General features: G+C 35.4%; 2 protein-coding genes across 2 annotated transcripts; both read right to left on the bottom strand.

Annotated features, from left to right (window-relative positions):
* Positions 1 to 1,410: 1,410 nt before the first annotated feature.
* dtd1 (D-aminoacyl-tRNA deacylase 1) lies at positions 1,411 to 17,640 on the bottom strand. Its single transcript, XM_006638617.3, has 6 exons — positions 17,511 to 17,640; positions 16,392 to 16,482; positions 16,045 to 16,280; positions 14,650 to 14,747; positions 5,769 to 5,932; positions 1,411 to 4,002 (listed from the first exon to the last, which is right to left on the bottom strand). The coding sequence occupies exons 1-5, from the start codon at positions 17,551 to 17,553 to the stop codon at positions 5,780 to 5,782; spliced, it is 621 nt and encodes a 206-aa protein (XP_006638680.2). The 5' UTR covers positions 17,554 to 17,640; the 3' UTR covers positions 1,411 to 4,002; positions 5,769 to 5,779.
* Positions 17,641 to 18,668: 1,028 nt separating this feature from the next.
* On the bottom strand, positions 18,669 to 20,879 carry soul2 (heme-binding protein soul2). The gene is made up of 4 exons (XM_006638754.3): positions 20,654 to 20,879; positions 19,760 to 19,886; positions 19,351 to 19,525; positions 18,669 to 19,255 (listed from the first exon to the last, which is right to left on the bottom strand). The coding sequence occupies exons 1-4, from the start codon at positions 20,795 to 20,797 to the stop codon at positions 19,048 to 19,050; spliced, it is 654 nt and encodes a 217-aa protein (XP_006638817.1). The 5' UTR covers positions 20,798 to 20,879; the 3' UTR covers positions 18,669 to 19,047.
* Positions 20,880 to 21,372: the final 493 nt, after the last annotated feature.

Here is a 21,372-nt window from a genome sequence, read left to right as displayed (position 1 = left end):
CTAGCCGTTCCAAAGCCTTTCTTATCAAAGGTAATACAGTATATAACATTTGAAGCTCATGGTACTATTCTTGAGATTCCCACCCATTTTAGAAAAATGTCCTCTTTATGTTTAATGCTTTTCTGAGTATTAACTTTTAATGGCATTACCTTTTAATATTTAGGTTTAACACAATAGGAATTTACCAATATACTGTAAATGAAACACTAAAAGACCAAGAAAGAAAATCAAAAGAAAGTATTTTGTTGGATTAGAATGGACAACACTTTTTCTAACATTGCACAAGAATGATGTACCCTTGTCGTCTACTGGCATCGGGGGAATTTTGTTTGAGGTACTGTATCATCTGCTTGTAAAAGATCATTTACAGGAGGAGAGGTAATAGCTCCCTCAATATTACAACAATACTTATCATGAGCATTTAAATTCAAGATTTTCAATATTTAAATGGCTTATAAGAGGTTTGCATTTTAATAGTACTTCAACCAAATTGTAAAACAAAGCCTGATAATAGACCAAATTGCTGATAGAACAAAGTGGTCAAAAGGGCTTGTTGATGATAATGGCGCACACATGTGAACTAGATCACTTTAAATGGCAAAAGCATTAAGTATATTAATGTAAGAGTCAATGATGATGCCTTTATAAATGATTAAAAAATAAAATCCACGTGGTCTGGGCAGCTCACTGAGAGGGAAAGGAAAATAGCCCAGCAAATGGTTTTGCATGATATTTTTTGTTATCCATTCCTTTTATTCCCATTTGTTAGATTACCTACAGCAGATTGTTCCATCCGCAGAACAAATGCCTTTCCATCTTAACCATGTCTTCAAAATAAGCAACTCACACCAGTCTTAACAGATACCATACAGAAGGGCTCATCTACTAAAATCCCTAACAAATAAGCAAAGTAAACATTTGAACTGCTTATCATAACTATAAGTAAACAGCAATGTGGGAATAAACCTTTATGGTTTCGGAATGATTTAAAGTAAAGTGAAAACATTTATAAAAAAACATGTAGTGTCTATTATTTCACCCTCTTACAATGTGGAATTCCATGGGGGTAATCATAACTTAGCTGCTAATTACACTCTGTTCAAAAAACAACAATGCAGTACTGGAAAATTTAAAGCAATAACTGTAAAGACATCATCAAAGCAATATATGAGCAATGTACGAAGCACAAGTAATAATGCCTCTACCTTATAAAGGGCAAAATATTTTCTCTTTTAATACTTAAATCAAGAAAACAAAATATACCTGATATTTTTAAAGTATATTGCATATACTGAGATTATTTAGAATTTTCCAACACTTTTGTCTCTCATGAGTAACATCTACATAAACTTCCACTGGTTGAATAAACATGATTAAATTACAAATAAACTACTGTTTCTGTACTGAAAATGTGTAATAAAATAATTTAATTAGTGTTTAAGAGAAAACAAGGATTACAGTCAAAGCAGAGCATGTTGACACTTCGCAATTAACAACACAAAATGAGAAAAACACACATATGCACTGTGCTGCTGTAATGCCTCATTTAACAAAAATCAGACCTTTATGGTTAATGATAAAATAACATCTTAAATAGCAATTTAAGAACCTATATTACCTTCCAAATGCCGGTTTGTTATTTCCAACATTTTGGAGCGATACCACCGGAAACCTAATGAGGAGAAATACTCTACTCACAAATACTCTAGGAAAGCTAAACACCATAAAATTGTCAGCTCATAAGCACATTTCCTATAAGTTTAGAAAGTTTTACATTACCTAACAAGTGGGAATAATAGAAAATATAAAAGATACAACTCCCAGGGCTAATGCACTTAAAAACTAATATTTTTCTTTTTACTAAATCAGAGGGTTTGCTATGCCAAGTAAGATATGTCAATTGTTGATTAATTAACCTAGGCAGGACACTTCACTTAAGTGGACAGTTTGACTGTTATACATCAAATTACTACATACTGTATAGTCTAATTAGACAAACACATCTTTACATAGTATCAAGAAATAAAAATGACATCAGACATCAACATAAAACTTTTGACATTAAATACAAAATCACCTTTTTCTCAGTACAAGAAAAATAACGAAAGAATCAAAGAAGAAATCTCACCATGATTTATCATTGAATTTGTATTTAAGACACAAATTGTGTCAGGATGCTGGATGGGACATTGCAACTATTACTGTAACAAAATTTAAAAAATCCTTTCAAAAACAAGTCAACTTCCTTGCTGTGAAAGAATACCCAATGGATTTTACTATTAACATTTAACTTCAATATTAAACAAAGGTATTAAACTTGAGTGTCTTTTGTTTAATAAAAAAACTTAGAGATGTGAAATTGTGAACATCCTGCAATTTTAAAGGACCAAATTTGACCACTTGTGACTTGTGAAATTACTTTGTTTCATGTGTTAATAAGTCACAAAAGGACTTTTGTAATAAAACGTGTCACAGTAATCCGTCTGTCTATGGAAACAAGTTTACCCTTACCTGGATAAAAGGGATGTTTTATTAAACTCCATTACTGAATTACATGAATTAAAGGTTTAAAACATGTTGTATTGGCCTTTATTCTAGGGATACCACAAACACAAAAAAACAGCACATTTACGCTTGGAAACATTCAACTTTGTTACATATTCAATAACAAAATAAAGAACACATCAACTTCAAATTTTCTACTATATCTACTCAAATGTGCAGTGCCATCCATGTTTCAGCTGAATGTACACACTAAGGCATCAGGTATGAAAGCAAACTGGTGTGCAATATTTACACATAAACCAAGGACACAGCACATGCAATGCAAAAAGACATTTATCATCAGAAGTTTCCTTTCACTAAGATGGTACAGTGAAAAATGCTTATACCAATGAGTGGTATTAAGCCTCATTTCACATTTAACTTTGGTCAATCTTCATATACATTACCCTGATTTTGCATTTAAAGTAACAAGTTTTATTTCTATTTTCATCCATTCTGAAAGGTTAAGGGAGGGTGGCATGAAATGTATCGTATACACAATACTAAAGATATTGTATCATCTTTTTTCAAGTTTTAAAAGGAACATAAGAAATTAAAATTGCTTGAGTTGGTTTTTATAAGGTTTCAAGAAACCTGTAACCTCGCATTTCTCCGGTTCCCAGATCAGCTCATTTGAGCCTCTTCCTTGTATTAAAATTGTGCTCTCTACTTTAGCAAAACAAAAGTGACAAAGTGTGGATACTAAGGACAAAATCTCAGCTGACACTGAACCACTTTCCAAAAGTGTTTTAATAATGAAGACTTCAGAGCAATTTAATTTGGATTACCAAAATGAAAAGAAAGTGAATTCATTGGATTAAAAAAATTCCCCCTCCAAATGCCCTTAAAATCAATCTAAATTTGATTTACGTTTGGTCTAGTTAGATATCCCTTCCCATCTATCCAGTTTATTTCCTGCTTTGTTGGTATACAATGGAGGAATAAAGATAGGCAGATACTGTTCTTATAGCCAATTCAAATGTATTCAGATGTTTTCAGACTGAATATACAACAATATTTCTGTGATTCATGCAGACAGTACTAGAACACAGGAGACAGCTGAACGTTTAAAATGAATTCTAGTATTCCTTTCCTCAAAAACAGAATTTACCTTTTAAGATTCAACACATACATTTTACAAATTTACTATGATTTTCCCCGCACACGGTTATCTCTAAAAGCTCAAGTAAAAACAAATGACTCATTCCTGGTCCTGCCATGATCAAATTTGTTCCAGGTTGTTTTTCTTAGTTCCCTCATTTTTTTTCAACTCCTTCCCATGAACTTCTGAAAGAAACTCAAGGCAGTGGACTCCTTTGGTTTAATGTGAATGTCAGTGTGAGACAGCTCATTCCCCAGGCTACTCTGTTCAGTAAAAGGTGCCCAAGAAAATGTTTTGAAGTCAATGAAGATCAAGCTTTTGGGGATTTTGTCGAGATCAAGTCCAAACAGTAGGACCTTCAAAAAAAAAAGAAGAGAACAAAATAATTAAGAAATTCTATGAGAATATGACACCCTGTATATTTTTCATCAACAGTTTTTTTTTCTATATTTTCTAAAGATACACAGTTACAGAGATGTAGTCTCTTCAAAAATAGTCTTTATTATTTAGTTTACCAAAATGAAACCTTCATAAAGTATTTAGGGAATCTAGTATCCAAAATTATCCAAAATCATTTACTTCTGAAACTGATCACCAGCATTTTGCCAACTAAGCAATATAACTCAGCTTTAAAACATAACTGATTTCTTCCTCTTTTAAAGACTGTAGCAAAAAGGATCACTTAATTCCATTTACTGTGTTGTTCAACAACCACAGAAAAAAACAAAAACAACTAAGCTTTATCTAATACTGCTCAGTCATTCTGCTACAAACTACTTTTACGTAATGTATTTTGATTTACGTCGCATACACATTTACTTTGAGTGTTATTATTAAAAGAGGATTGTGGATGACACCTGACAATACCAATACGAAGAAAATGTGCAGTGCAAGGTCAAGTTATGAAACAGATAAGTCCGATAAGTATTACGATTTTATTTAACTTTCGACAAAGGTCAGGCCAGGTAAGCAAACAGATGGCAGCTCAAGTACTACAATCAGCTGTATGAAACAGTATAGGCATTTTAATACTTGAAAAATATAGTGCAGGACCATGAAAAAGAGTGTAATTCTGTAAAAACATCACTAATCCACCCTTAAATGAACAATTACATAAGAGGCCCTTCATAAGCTCATGAGCACATCAGCGTTTTGTTCTCACTTTTAATTATTTGTATGATAAGATCAAATCCCAAATGAAGAGACAGGATCCATGAATAAACACAAGAATACAATATCTGCTCTCGAGCCTCAATTTCTGCTATTTCATTTTTTGAATCCACGCTCTCGTATATAAGGCCCAAAGGGCTGTGTTAACCTAATAGAGAGGCATTATTGAGTAAATTCACTTTTAACATTAGAGGTTAGGTAGTATCTGACATTAGTCACTTGTGCCTGTAGAAATTTAATATGTATTCTTAAGACGTGCTAAAGTTTGTGAATATTAAAAAAATGGTGGTTGATACAACTGGTTAATGATTATGAAGTTTCATGTTTTAGTTTATGAAATAAAACTAAATTATGTTTCAAAATGTACCTTCATCTGTTATTTAGTGTTAATGTCAAGTAGCACGATCAAGCAAAGACCTTTCAATTAATCTGTTCAACTGATAAAGTAATAATCATATTTCACAGACAATACTGAATACATTAATTGGTTAAGTGTATATTCAAAGTATAAACCAGGACTTCAAACTTTGTTTATAGTTCTTAACACAGAGAGGCTGAGAACTTTTGCATACCCCAGCACAAGTCAACAGGTCAGGTAAACACAACGAAAGTCAACTGATGTCCAATGTACTATATCACAGATTACATATTCTTAGAAAACAGCTCTTGAAGACACAAGTTATGAAAAACAAGCTGATGTCAAATATTTAAAGTCAATGTAGTCTCCCATCGTTGCTTTTTGCAGTAAAGTACAATACCACTTATCCTGCATCCCTTCATAATAAATAAACATCATTGACTGCTGGTGATGATAAAGCCTCTTCCACTTGTTTGATCGGCTCAGCTGATGAAAACCAATTGAAAGGAACAGGAAAAATTTAAGATCTACAATGTCCTGCCATTGCTGGACCAGTTATTAGTGGTGTTTTGAATTGGTTCTAGAAATGCCTACCACTTCAGTGTTTATGGTTCCCTTTCTGAAGACACGTCTCCCTCAGCTCCACTGCTGGCACTGGGGTCCACTTTAGGACGAGAGGCGGCTTTCTCTTTGCCTGACTCCGAGGGGCCTTTAGCCCTCATCTTCTCTTTCCGTTGCTGCTTCTCCAGCTTTGACTGCTAGTGGTGGGGAAAAATGACAGTAGGAAAACAATCAAAACGACTACAAAGGCAATGAGTAACCCCAGGAGATCTCCGAGACCTAAATCTGCCTAGTAACGGAAAAACCAAGTACGCAGAAACTGGTGAATACTCAACAACCAAGCAGAAACCTGCAATAGGGATTTTTTATTACCTAACATATAAAAGACAGGAGCTATCTTTTCGTATGCGCTCTCTCCCAGTCCCATCTCTATCTTTCAGCGCAAGAACACACCTTAATGCATGTTAACAGGCACAGGATTCTGAATGACGCAAAAGGAAAAGCCAATCAGTAAAGACTGGAAGCTGCTCCTTCAGGATTCTTTTTCTCAATGGAACATAAAGAACAGTAGGGTTTGTTAGTTTATTGCACTATTTTGTGTACACCAGTCATATATGTGACTTATATTGACTTAAAGAGCTCAAGACAGTATAATTCCAGGATCTGTAGCCTGAAGTTTGAAGAATCAAAAGCAGGTGAGATGAGGGAAAAGGACAAAAAAATCTAGAGATGAGGAGAAGGCAGAGTGATGTCAATCTAAGCCTAAGCAATGACAACGAGGAGCTTCACATCTAGAGAGTCTATTAAAACAGCAGATAAAAAAAACATTCCAGGTTCTCAGTTACTTGATCATTCTGAATATATATCCTTTGTAAAACTGGCCATTGCTATTCAACAGAACTGGACAGTGTAGTTCTGCATCCACTTGGACAGCCAAAGATCACATTCCCTTAACATACTGTACACACAGTGTCAAGTGCACAGTGCTAAGCACATGTTGGCACTTTCTACATGCCAGCCAGAGGACAAACTTTATCCCATATCACCCAGTCCTTGCGCTGCTTGACAAGAGACAGGCGCTGCTGCTCTCGTGTGGACTCTAGCCCATTCAATTTGAATTGTTGCATGACGCCCAACAATTTTATAGCCTGTTACGTTTTGTTTGTTTTTTTTCCTCCCCTCCCGTGCGGGGGTCCATTTTTGGAGGTGGGTGTGGTTGAAGAGAGAGTGCGTGAAGACAGGGGATAGAAAAAGAAACGGGGAAAACGTGAGACGTATCGGATTTGTTTTCTTGGCTGTGGCGTAGGGCTGGGATTGTTGTGGCCTATATCTTTGTTTATATAGAGTAGACAGATATCCTGTGGAAGACTTTGATTTGGGTTTGCCACCCCTTTCTCGGGAGACAGGTTTAGAGGGTACTGGATTGTAGAATAGTGCAGTGGGTTTTTTTGTTTGTGTATTTCTGTCTGTTAAACCCTGGCTCATATCTTAGTCCCATTCGCCCCTATTCAGGACTACTGGCCAGTCAACCAGTGACCCAACCTGGGTTTGGATCTTGATCTCAAAGAACTCAGGGTGTGGTTTTCTCTTTTAAGGCAACTGAGAACATTTCATGAAGGTAACTATTTTTTAATCAAGTTATTTTAATTTCTGTTATTAGGTTAATGTAGTATTCTGCCACATTAAACACAACTGTTCACTGCTCTATCTAGAATAAAAAGATATTTAAACTCCTGAGAGGGCTTTACTTAAACAATTCAGCGGCTTAAACACAAAAAAAGGAAAGTACAAAGTCCAACATGTTAAAGTCCAGCTTTAATTCACAATTATACAAACTATTTTAATGGATTAAAGGCAAATATGTTACCATTCTACCCATTTTTGGTCAAAAAAGTGGTCTAAGGTCTAATTCTTAATTATGAGTTTTTTAAAAAAGTAAATTCAGTTTATTCATTGCTGCAGCAACAGCAGTCCTACGATTTATTTTGTGCTACGCAAAAGTAATATGATGGAAATCCAGTCAGTCTGATATGACTTACCGTTAATACATTATGTGGCTAAAAAAGCCTTTGCATTTTATATTAACCTTGACGTTTCTGCAAATGGAAAATGTGCCTGCAGTGAGTTTCCTTGGCTAATATTATGACGTTCAGATGTTTAATCTAGCTGTTCTCTAGGAAAGAAATTATTTTACACTACAATCAAAAGCATGAACATATTCTAAAAGCCATCAAAATGTCCTGACAGCTCATAACACTTCAAAGCACACAACCTCATATACATCTCATTATAAACACATTTATGTGAACCATAGAATTGTGAAGTGTTCTTTAACAAGGCTAAACACATCTGTCATGGTATGCATTTAAATTTAATTTGTCATAATGGAACTTTAATTAAGCAGATATACTTTCCTGTAGCACTGCATGCAAAATGATCCAAGAAATGTTCCTTTGTTTCATGCATAATCAAAATTCATTAGGATAATTTCATGATTATGACAAATTAATTCATGTTAATCAAATGGCTTTTTTATTTCACACTATTAAAATACTGTTGTGTGCCATGGTGGTTGTCTTAAAAATGCAAGTCTTGATTAGTGCCCCTTATCTCAAAAAGGGACTCCCTTCCAACTTCCTCCAAGTTGAAATTTCCTGAAGGAAAGTTGAGGTATTTGATAACTCAAGGGTTATTTAAACAGTTATGCAGATAATAAGTGAGCAGAGATCACATGGCTCTCCTAAATATCACACATAATAAGTGGAGTTTCAAAGAAGAAAAGCAGAATAACAATATAATAGGACAGAAGAACGATATACAATGTCATCTTCACCTCTATATTTCTCTTTAAAGATGTTTTAATTTCTGAAACATCTTAAGTTTAAGTTTAAGTTAAGATTTTGACAAACTGATGTCTATAATGCCCTGTGTAGTAAATGTAATTAGGCTAAATGTACACAAAAGAACTAATTTTTAGTGTTTGGGGACCTTATAAAATTCACAACTCATTTTTATGGATGTAAATTTGTTAATGGCCAAAGGCTTTTTTTCCTTTTAAGCACAACTGTGTAGAGGTTAGCTTACCTGTGGAGGAGTAATTATATGATACCCTTATAAACATTTATTTCCACTTCTGAGAGTATTTGGATGATCAATGTTAGGGATCTAGTGAGAAAGGATGAATGCAAAATGCTGAGCTTAAAGAACTACGTCCAGCTGTTCATGCTAATGTTAATTTTATAGTTTGTTTTGCAAGGTTAAGGGGAACTAATCAATACAGGCATTTTAATCCCCCCAGACACTTGTAATGCAAGTCTTGATTACTTAGTAAATGAGAAAGATATCTCATAGGGGAGACACTCTGATAAGAAAGAGAAAGAAGTGTCCCAATCCAGTTTAGCTGCTCTATGTTAATTTTCAAATCACAGAATAACAGCAAAGCATCACAAGAAGCTGCCATTCAGTACACCTATCTTGTTTAGAAGCGGGCAGGTAATGAATCTCAGGATCTAGTTTAGCCATTTATTAAAAGAAGACAGGATAATGGCTTTTGCAGCGTGGCTAGGTAAAAGCAACTCTTATTTTCAGCATTACATACACTTTAGGTAATTTTGTTTGTGTCTTTTGGGTCAAGTCTCAGTGCTGAATCTGAACACTTCCACTGGGTTGACTTTGCCAGTGCCTTTGAGGATTTTAAATACTTGGTCCTAATACAATTTCTACTGATACTCCACTACATCAACAATGCCCCTTCAGAAATTCATGTTGACTATCCCTCAAAATTCTATTGCCATGCAGATAATCCTCTAATTATTGTTTTCATATCATTACATATAACTAAAGTAATAGTATTGACCTCAAATTACTTGTTTGTATACTTTTATAGATTGGTATTACATTAGCAATTTTCTAATAAATTGCTCCTCTGTGACTATTGGAAGAGTTTGGTTAACAGCCTATGAACAATATCTATCATTTCTTTATATACATTTGTATTAATGTGTGATGGATGAAAATCAGTAGGCAGTCTGTTTATTTTAAGAAAAATACAATCAAAAGAAATATCCAAAGAAATGTAAGGGGTCATTTCTATAGATTCTGAAATTAACCTAGCCTTGTGTTCATATTCTTCTTTTTTTGATGCAACTTGTAATCGTGTCAAAGTAGTGACAGGAGAAAAAACAGGAAATAATCACACACACCCTCATAACTACAAAACTACTTTATGATCTTCAGTAGGCTCTAGTGCCGGATAAACCGATCAGTTATAAGATGTCTGCCAGCAAAGAAAACCAAAAATGTTGAATCCTCTGTTGGAGCTGGTGCTAAAGTAACACTTCATTAAGTGGTTAATTATGATGTTCTAGAAACCTGCCTCTGCAAATGAAAAGTAATGTCAGACTAAAACACACAGAAAAAACAAATATTCTGGATAACTGCCACCCAAATAAATTATGTTAAAAAAAGAATCCCATTATTTGTATTAAAAGAAAAAAATGTTCTTCAGGGAGGACAAATCAACTAAACCAGTAGAACAACAATGTGAAGGACTACTTCTGAGAGGTCATATTAATCCTCTTCAGCATTCCTATAACAGGTTTTGCGCTGTTGTTATTGCTGTGCGTTATCTAACTTTTTCAGGCATAGCAACACAATGTTAAAACATTAGACAGCATTCTAAAAATAACAAGTCCTTCCTTAAACCATTAACACAGAAAGGTATAAATGTTCTACATCTTTGAACATTTACAACTCGACCTGGTATTTTGGAAAGGAAGCCTTTACAAAAACGGCTAAGAGATAAACCACAAAACGTAAGGCAGTTAATTTTAAAAATCACATTCAAAAGAAGAAGATTATTTCTCCAGTTGAACAAATATGGCTACCTTATAACAAATTCATTACCATTCATCTTTTTTAACAATAGTAAATATTGTTAACACTGAGAAGCAATAAAATTGAGAAGGAAGATTATTCATGACATATTAGTGCAGTAAAGCAGTCCAATTGTTCCTGAACATCATATCAAAAATAACAATTATTCGACCTTCACATCCCAACATCACACACATACAAATGTGGAATGCACACAGTAATTATTCACATTTACTTTTAAGTTACACAGTTGAAAGCTGTGTAATATTTCCTTAAACTTTCAGGGGTACTAACATATTTTAAGTTTCTGAACTGCAGCATTTAAAATCCTTCATTCCCCTAAAAACTGCACACTACATCCACTACAAAGGTTGACATTTTAAAAGAATGAGTAAGCTCTGTTAATCAACAGTCTGCAAACAGACTTGCAACAAAGGACAGGGTGAATGAAACTGTACAATCTTAGCATTTTTAATTACTGAGCCTCACTGTGACTAAATTAAACACAAATTAGGGAGATGATTATCATGCACGCTGCAGATATCATTCTAAATAAATGAAATGGGATGTTGTCTTTTAATGGGTTGCTTTGATTCATTTGTTGTTTAACACAGACTTAAAATTTAAATTTGTAGTACTGCATTAATGGCACAACTATTATTAAATAAAGAGCTTCAAACTTGAAATGTTGCAGAAAAGGTCAAATGCTTTATAAAAGTAAGAAAGTGAGTAAACAGGATTTTGTCCTATGGTAGATTAATTACCCTTACAACTTCACAACACAATATATATAGATAAAATACTGAACCTGAACATGTCAAATTCCCCATCTGTCCCTAATCCTAATATGCACTTGCTGTAGTACTTACAACTATTAAAAAGTTGCACTAAGAAGCTCACAGCAAACCTGGAAATTCTTTACATAAAAATTATCCTCTTCCAATTCCAAATCCTTATTTAGCACAGACCAACTGTATGCGTAAATATCAATTTAGAAAAATAAAGATTGCTGGATGATGATGTTCATCAGTAAATTAACGTTGTCTGATTAGTAACAACTGTGACAACATCCTATACTCCAGGTGGAGAACAGCAGTGTTCTCTCAGTCCTGATCCATGCTGCCAGGGTAGACACAGGCTTGCTGTGACCTTCACCAGGATAAGTGGCTTTCTAATAATAAATGAATGATAAGTAATAAAATAGCTTCATTTGCAATGAAGGTATGTAGAATAGGGTAAAGAATCATCCCGAGGAGCAAGGTTATGCTATAATAACAAAACAGGTTAAAGTAAAAACTCATTTTTAAGCCACTATTTACATTTGGCTCTTTGGCAGATGATCTGCAGTCCATTGTCATTGTTCACTGAAAATCTTCCATTCCTATTTTTTGAAGGCCAGATTCAGAGTTCACAGACATTCTTATGGTGGGACTTTAAAGTTCTTAACAGGCCAAAAAAGGTTAATAATGATATTAAGAAAATGCACCTGTATAGCGTTTTTTACTTCAAATAATTCCAAAACACCTGACAAAAAAGCTGAGGCCCACCCTATTGACTAACCTTGCTTAACTCCTAAGAGCTCACTAAAGCAGGCTACAGGCTGGAAATATACAAAATAACACCTCTAGACACCTGTATACACATATACTGTATATTAGGCCAATCTAAGACTATAACTGAAAGGGCATTATAATAAACCGAAATGCTGAGGGAATAAGCAACTAAGGGCAAGTGAACACAATGTAAAAGTTAAATGAGTTTTGATATTAGAAATTGACGTGGAAATTTGTATTCTGCATGACTTACCATACTGGATGGTCTACACAAGAACTTAATTTATCACTAAAGACTTACCGAGTCTGATTATAACATTAAAATTGCAAACTTAGTGCTACTTCGTTCCTGAAATTGTGTTATACAAAGAAATCTTTATTCTATGCTTTATAGATATAGTACAAACAAAAAGTAAATTAGGTACTTTGTTCTGACCAATTTCTATTCCTGAAGCTCCCTCCAAAAAGTATAATGAGCAAAGAGCCTATATAGTGCCAGTATGCTTTCATTTAAACGAAATGAGAAAATCAAAATAGCTGTCATTTAGAAGACATACATTTTTGCACATCTGGTTCTTTCAACAGACTTTCCTAGACTCCTGATGGCTTACTTAAAGATATTTTCAGCATGTTCTGAAAATATGCACCCTTTTGCATGTCAATTTGTTAAAGAATTTTGTGGTCTCCAATTTTCATTTTTAACTTCATTCCAGGGAAAATTGACAAGCTTTATTTTTTGGCATTACTGATAAACATCCTTGCGTGAGATTTCAAAAAGCATTAAGCAAAGCATTTTTAAACCTACATTACACTGCCCACAGTGCATCCCACAAAGAATGGCTTATTATATAGGTGGGATATCTAATTCATAAAAATAGTTATATATATATAACTGTTTCTCATAAATGGAAAGCCACCCACACTGACACGGTTTCCTTGGAAACAAGGTTAAAATGTTAAAAGCATCTATTCAACACATTGGATGCAACTGGACTGGAGTCACTAAAGCAGTGTTTCAGAAAGGGCTAAATGCTTTTTACGTCCATTCATTTAAAAAGCTTTACAATTTCATCCATTATAAACGAACAACTGACAAGAGATCTGTGCTTGCTCTTCTGAGGTGAATAAAGGACTACATTGTGTTGTGCTAGAATTCATTAATTTAAAATTCAGTACCTGCATATGTATGTTTTAAAGATAAACGACAATCTTTTAAGATGTTCTTTTTAGAAAATGTTAACATCTAGGGCTATATGACATTTTGATAGGGCACAAGCTATAACAGTGCAGTCTGATACTTCTCTTCAACTACTGTTTTCAAAATGTCTAATTTATTTCTAATAAATTTCTAATTTCAAAACAACTAATTTATTTCAAAACTGTTGAAATAACCAGTTTTCCCAAACTGTGTGATCTCCCATTTTTATACTTGCTGTATTGTTTCAAACTTAAAGACCTATTTAAAAGAAAATTACTCCTAGTTGGAGATGTCACATTAAAAATGGCAGGTAGTTTCCAATTGAATTTTTTTTTTGTAAACTTAACTTCATAACACATTGTAAGTATAAGGGTGATAGCTAGTAGATTAATTATTAATGAATTGCTTTGGTTTACTTTTTCAAGTTCTAGACAGTCGCTGGACACTATTTAATCATGTTAATGGTTGGGACAATTTAAAAGCTTTGGTTGTGGTTTAAGTTACAGATTCAAATATACTCCAAGATCACCAGGGTTTGCCACTGACATCATATGTCAAAAACCTGGCACTGTTTTGAAATTCATTTATTTGGAATTTAAATAAACCAGCATAAAGAATGGTGATTCTTTACTATACCTATTTGGGGTTTATGAACATGTTATTAATACTTGCGGTGGAACAATGTTTATTACTAAACTTCAACAGTTGGTGAAATAAGACCCTCAGTTCTATAGGAACATATAAAAATACTGTGCTGTAGTTCCATGTTTCACATGCAAACCCAACAGCACCATCTAGCACATTTTTGTTTGAATAACAATGAAAAGACTGAAACTATACAAACTGTTTCATACAGCAGTCAGTACGTGAGCCCATTCCTGAACATGGTATAAACATCTCCAGAAATATACCTGTAAAACCTGCAGGACTTTCAGCCACAAGAATAGAAGCTGATAACTCTATTCTAAACACTAATGTTAAAGAAAACATAGGGATAAAGTAATGCAAGATTACAACCTTCTGTGCATATTACCACATTTTATCTTAATTGGAAAACTGAAGAAAACCAAAAAAGTCACAGGAAAAAACACTTTATACACAGTAATAATTATAATGTAAGTTTTAGTAAGAAGATCATAAAATCTAATTTTTAATTATGGTTTGCTTAGCCTTACATTGCTTACATGGACTAGGAATAGTGAAAAAAACAATCTTGAGAAAACTCTTTTCCATCAGTCTGGTGAGAGGACTGAAGTGAATGTGTAACTTTCAAAATCCAACAAAATACCTGCTTTGCATCGATGGGACCAGCTGGAGACTCCAATTCTATAGTGACAGGACCATCATTTTGAATATGTACTTGCATGTAGGCTCCAAACTTTCCATCTAAGAAAGAACACAACTCTGTCAGATGGTATGTAGCATGTGTGGCATAATTCCAAACATTTTTACTCTTCTTTATCTACAAAGCCCTCCCTCTATACTGCAGTATTATACACACGGTCAACTGTCCCATTTAGCCCTCAGTATTACAGCATCATGGCTTCTAAAGCAGCAGGCGATGACATGGTCCCTTGTGATTTAAACTGCTTTTTACTGTCCACTTCACAAAGTGTGCAATATATTGTAGCACAAAGCAGAATGCAGCATCATCAGTTTTGAGAAAGAACTAAAAAGACTAATTACACAGTCTCCCCATAGGTCACTCCTGGATGCACTTGGTTTCCTATTCCTCTTACAGTCTAACCTGTTTTCATGAGAGCACATCTTTCATCGACACTGTGTGTCCCAAAAGTAGAAAAATGATGATCATCAGCTTGAAATTAAAGGCTTCATCCACAACTTAGTGCAGTGGATATAACAGCCTTCCTTATATAACACATAATTAATATAATATAAATCCTTTTGCTTTTCATTCCACCAAAAGTCAGAGGATGTGAAGGGTTTTTCATTATAAAAAGATGACCGAACCCTTTTTTTAAATTAACAACTTGTGAATTTCTCATTAATTTTTAATAGTAAGGTACATCCCTATGCCTCACACTGTGACCCCTGGAGCAAGCTTCTACGCATCTGAAAAATGTTTTTTTTTTATAAACTATTGTTCAACTCACTTTTACAGTGGTAAAATTCCAATTTGTCTCCAATGCCACTGGAAGCTTTTTTTTTAATGGTAATCTCTTCATTTTAATTAAGAAACCACAATTATTTTTCTTCTTATATACACAGGCAATTTGGAATTGCCAGCTGTGTTGTTACATTGGTTCACAGTAACGCTTGTAAGGCCTGTAACCAAACAAGTGCAATGAAAAAGTTCAGACAGGCTCCTCTCACCCTCCTGCAAATCAAGCTATGCATCTTCTGACATACTACACACCAAGGTACCTACAGTATGTTCTGTGCTGAATGGGGGACAGATACAACGCTTATTATTTCAATAAAAGCACACAGAGCCTTGGCTAGCTAATCTCAGCACTGTTCCAAACATGCACCATTGCTTGGGGAATGCCAGTTATTATTCAACAAGAGATGTGCCTCAGGTTCGAACTTGTGGTGTCTGGATTGCTGAGCCTAAGCTACGCTCAGAGCAGGAGTCTTCGGTAGATGCACGGATACCTCCCTTACACCATAAAAATGAACACCTGCCAGAAATTCTTCTGCAGTCCCTTGTAGAATATCGTACCTTTGATTAATTCCGGCTTGTAAGCTTTTCTCATGTGTTCCAAGAGGTCGTTGTAGAAAGGCTGTGACTGCTCAGCAGGCATGGCCGAGTGATAGTCGGGCTTGTTTCCCTTGAGGATACACTGCAGTGTGAATTGGCTGACACACAGCACCTCATATTGTTTATCCATCACACTCTTACTCCAGTGCTTCCCATTCTCGTCCTCAAACAGCCGCAAGTTCAGAATCTTACGGACCCTGGAAGAAAAGTGCAGTTTCTTTAAGAGAGCATGGCAGAAAAATTTGGTGCTATTGGGTGTCCTTGGGTCCAAATGTCACTCTAAAAGTGGGAGAAAGTGACCTACTTACATGTACTCAACATCCTTTTGCGTGTCCTCTACTGATATCCCCAGTAGTACACAAATGCCTTTCCCTATGGCACTTATTTGTTCCTCTCCAACTATAAAAAAAAATAATAATAATTTGTAGAAACGTTATTCAACAGCACTTCATTGTTTTAAATGACTGTAATGTTTAAGATACTGCTGTCATTACACCTCGTCATACTATACCGTAAATATAATTTTTCAGCTTGCTAATGTAGTAGAAAGTTTGTGCAGGTACTTTAAAAAAACAGGGTATCATAAGAAACTGTTTGTTCAAAGGTTTGTATATATTTCTTTCTATTATTTAGAAAACAGGGTGTTGTCTGGTAAACTCATTCTCAAAACAAAAAGTAACTGACTTTTTGTTGATAATATGTAACACCTGTTTGATTATTACAATAACAGTGTGTCAAGGTCTTTCATTACGCTTCTGTCTATTGTTATCCAATGAAAGCCCATCAATGAGATCAAAACAACGCATGAACGTAAATATACTCTACTGCTTGAAATAAGTGCATTTTTACAATCAACTTTAAGCAACAGCAACTGTATTTGTTTCGGGCCTTATTAATGCTACCACGATAGGTGCCTGACAAAGGCATTCAGTTCCTCTCTTTTCTGCTTCATTTCCGTATGTAATACTGCTTGAAAAGTGCATTGCACCAAGGCCTGGACAGCTGTAGTTGCCCAAATAAAAACAGTAGAAGAGTCGGAACCACTGAGCAACAAGCTGCGTCAATACCGCCCACCTCCATGTAAAGAAGGAAGCAGAGTAACCGGCTTTTCCAATGAAACCCAGCAGAAGTCTTCAACTCAATACGCGTGCTTATCCTTGCGCTCATCTGTCCGGCGTATACGATCTGGTCTTTTGGCGCAGAGCAAACTGAACTGAAATGTGATTGCCTTTTAAAAACAATGCATCTTAAAAACATACACATACAAACTCTTTCAATTAAGCTCTATTATTAGAGCAAACAACTGCACTAGCCAATACACGGCCTGCAATGCCAACCCACCGGATAATGAAAATGTACACACCAGGAATCCAAGTGTATATGTATATTAAGCACGCCAGGCAAATTCTAAAAGTTTGTTTACTAACCTGTCACGCTGGCTTTTGAAACCCTCTGAACGATTGCTTTCATGATTTTATTCCCCCACTGCGATGTAGCCTCTAGGTTGAAACCGCGTTTCAGTTTACAAAGGCTCCACAGACACTGAATAGAGCGCAATCTTACCGGCTAGCGCCCTCTGTCAAACCCTGAGAGGTATTACAGCACACATTCCTGCAAAATGAAATTCTAAGACAGTTCTTTGTATCATAAAGCAGCACTTTAATTATTGTTGTTGTAGTTCTTGCTGAATGCACCATGGACAATTGTAATGCGTGGTAATATTTGGCTTTCTTGTTATGGAAGAATTAATAGGCTCTTGACATTAACTCAACTTTAAGTATCCCCAAATAAGACATTAGCTGATGTGCTCAGATATTATTTATGACTAAAATAACACGAATGTTGTAAATTTTGTTGCGGATCTTATATTTTTGTATATATGGGGACTGTTAAATCCATTTGTGGCCAGCTTGTTGCTATCACAAATTACAATGACAAATTATTAGTTATAATACTTCCTTTTCATTTCTGAATTCATCCAAGAGCATCCTAGTTCTCTTTATCAAAATGAATGGACTTAATTTGTTTGTTCACTACTGGAGCACAGCATCCACTTGGGTGGGCAGGACACACTCTGGACAGGACACTCCAACAGAGGGCACACACTGACACACACACACACACACCAGGGCCAGTCATCCCAGAAACCAATTATCCTACAAATATAACACATATAGAGTCAACATTTTGTAGTTTCAGGTTTTAATTTTTTTTTTAAATCAATATCCCAAAGGGAAGGAAATGTTTTAATGTTCTGGTGCTTACTTTTCTAGAATTATTTTAATAACTAACTGGGATGAAAAGTACCTATAAACCTGAAGCAATTCACATATAGGGGAAATCTACTTCAACCACCACCGATGTGCAGCACACGTGCACAGAAGCCGTTATTTGGGGGTAGCACCACAGCAAGTAGAAAAGTAATAAATTGCTTCACCCATTGAATCAAGGAGGAACTTTAGGTAGGTTGGATTGTAAAAGTGCACACCGTTGCATAGTCAAGAAACTTTCTTTACTTTTCAGAAACGCACCATGGGAGCTCAGTTTAAAATAGTATCCAAACGATGTAAAATTACAAAGACAAATTGTTTCCTGCACTACAAATAGTGCTCCTTTATTTCAATACGTTTGTTTTGCTCATTAAAGAAGATTTCAGTTACATTAAGATTAGTTAATTACTCAAGCGTTATCTGAAGCACTAGAGGTCATATAAGCACATCCCTGTAATACATTTACAATAATCCCTTTATACAACATTGTCACATTCAAAGACTTGTTAAACAAAACTGCAAGGAACTGGATGTGCATTTTTGTCAGGCATGAAAGTTTTACTTAGCACACATTCACACCTGTGAAAAGTGCATCTTTGCACATCATCAGGAGTTAAATTACTGTCCATCTTTACTTCTGGCAGACAAACGTCATTCATTTCCATAACAGGTTCCATTCCATGTATAATCAGGCTCAAGCGTTTTCAGTTTTCTCCGCATTCTCCATCTTCAACCCGTGGAACCAAACTTCATTGTGCCTGTTGAAGAGCCTGAATGGAGAATCATAACCAGCTGCTACATAGCTGACAGGATCATAGGATATGCCAGCTGCCTTCAGGTCAGCCTCGAGCGCTTGGGCGTTTTCAGTCCAATCTGACTCCGAGGCAAATCCACCAAAAGATCTGTGGAAAGGGCAAAACAGATTTACAGTTACACTTTCAACGTTATCTTGCTCTGTATTTTTCTTTTCATCTAATAGCAACTATAGCCGACTTACCGAACATACATAGTGCTGCCAGTCAAATTTAACTCATGAATTGTAAGGTCCTTTGGTTTTGGCGGAATGCTTTTTGCAGGGACGAAGAAGGATACAGAGATGTTCTTTGGATTCCCGTCGATGGTAGGGGGATGCACCACAACAGCAACCGGGGCAGTCATAGGAATCTTTATCCCTGAAAAAGTCAAACATTTGATTTCAGGTCATCTGTGGGGAAAAACTTGCAGATGTATCAATCTGTATTCAGAGTTAAGGGCCAGAGCATCCTGAAACCAGGGCTATACTGGTTATATTTTTAATCCTGCTTGCATTGTGTCAGGTTCAAGCATTGCCAGGGCTTTCAACCTGTAAAAAGTCTGAATGGAGATGCAGAAAAAAGCTTTTTTAATCGAAATATTTTTCCCCTTACCGGCTTCATTGTTTCCACCTATGTAATAGAAGAGGCGCATGAAACCTTTGTTAACAGCGCTCTTGTAATTTCCTTCTACCTCTGTCGTCATCCATCTGCTGGCATTATAGTATCGCTCTTCAAAGGTCTGTTGAAAGGCACAGCAAACCCGACTTCACATTAGAGCTGTTCACATTCATATTTAAAAACAGGAAAAAAATGTATTGATTAGCAATTCCGAGTAGGTGCAGCCTACACTACACTATTTTGCGCCCTTACTACGAGTAACTGGGCCACACATTTCATTGCAACCCGCACATATTATCCAAAGTACGTAAACAGAAGTGCAGGAAAATTGCAACAGTTGTTATTTCTTTAAATAATTTATCGTATGACTCTTTGTTCGTAGAGATTCTAAAACGGATCGGGATTTTAAAACTGAAAGATATTAACATATTCAACCATTACTGAGTTGAAAATCAGTGATCAGCCGGTGTGCAGTATGCAAGCAATGTTGGTCAACTGTTCACTATAATTCCAACCCGAAATTACTTTTCAGGACAAATCAACAACAACATTACATGACCAGATCATTGGAAAGAATAAACATACAGTACATACGTATTATACATTTACTATGTACGATGATTAATGGCGTATTGTAGTTCAGAAAAAGCATAATGCTGAATTTACACGTTTTTTTCCCAATTTATAGTTTATCATTCCATCCCGTTTCAATGTCCCGTCTACAGAATTGTGTGTACTTAATTGCTATATAACAGCACAGAGGTTTTTAAAAGACTTGCAGGATCTTTAAAATATAGAAGACCTGCGTCAATCTCCAGCGGAACGTGATACGCTCAAACGAAAAAAAAAAACAAGTTACTATTTCCTGAACGATAAACAACAAATCACCTCATGCTTCTTCACCAAAGTGTATTCTGGACAGTCCAGTTTATGACAGAACCAGAGAGAAGACCCGTGAGTTTCTTTCTCTTCGTTATATCCAGAAACTAAAACTCCGAAAAGAGCGAGGAGCGCCACACTTGAGTTCTTCATTGCGATTCTCTCTCCCAAGCCGTTTGAGACTTCAGCGTCGCTGGTGCTGCAGAATTTATCTCCTCCGGAGCAGCACTAGGCGTCATCAGGTAGCGCTTCTGCAGCAATGCAAGGCTTCCAGTTTTTTTTTCAACTGGGTTACACAATGTGCCCATGTTGGCCAACCAGTTATTCCACACAAATAATGAGGGTTTATTCCAGAAACAGGTGTCACATTTCAATATTTAAATAAAAAAGAAGCGTGTCTGCGGTAGAGATGTTTTTTCCGCTTTGTATTGGTCAAAATGTTACTGTGCACCGAGTGTGTTCTCTGCCAAAAAAAAAAAACTGTTTTATAACTTTAAAAAAACCCAACCCATGGAGATTCTAAAACAAAGTAGCGGTAACTTTACGTAAACGTTTTCCGCGTTATTATACAATCTCGAAAACACGTGATTGCATAATACAGAAAACGGAAATACAGAATAAATGTTTTTTTTTAGAATAAATATATTTCCTGAGCATAAGTGCATTAGTGTATTTTTTAAAAGACTGACATTTTTAAAGAAACAGCCTTTTAAACATAAGTAACATTT

Source organism: Lepisosteus oculatus, chromosome 17, assembly GCF_040954835.1.
Source record: "Lepisosteus oculatus isolate fLepOcu1 chromosome 17, fLepOcu1.hap2, whole genome shotgun sequence".
Taxonomy (NCBI): Eukaryota; Metazoa; Chordata; class Actinopteri; order Semionotiformes; family Lepisosteidae; genus Lepisosteus; species Lepisosteus oculatus.
This window is presented reverse-complemented; position numbering and strand designations above follow the sequence as displayed.

Bases quoted from the DNA above. Each gene is read 5' to 3' on its own strand.
- dtd1 (XM_006638617.3), bottom strand. From the start codon at position 17,553: ATGAAAGCAATCGTTCAGAGGGTTTCAAAAGCCAGCGTGACAG. The intron at 16,483-17,510 runs GTTAGTAAACAA...TTTTTTTTATAG, and splicing joins TTCAAAAGCCAGCGTGACAG to TTGGAGAGGAACAAATAAGT. The intron at 14,748-16,044 runs GTACGATATTCT...GTTCTTTCTTAG, and splicing joins CAAGCCGGAATTAATCAAAG to ATGGAAAGTTTGGAGCCTAC.
- soul2 (XM_006638754.3), bottom strand. From the start codon at position 20,797: ATGAAGAACTCAAGTGTGGCGCTCCTCGCTCTTTTCGGAGTTTTAGTT. The intron at 19,887-20,653 runs GTGATTTGTTGT...GCCTTTCAACAG, and splicing joins CTTTGGTGAAGAAGCATGAG to ACCTTTGAAGAGCGATACTA. The intron at 19,256-19,350 runs GTAAGTCGGCTA...CCCTTTCCACAG, and splicing joins GGCAGCACTATGTATGTTCG to ATCTTTTGGTGGATTTGCCT.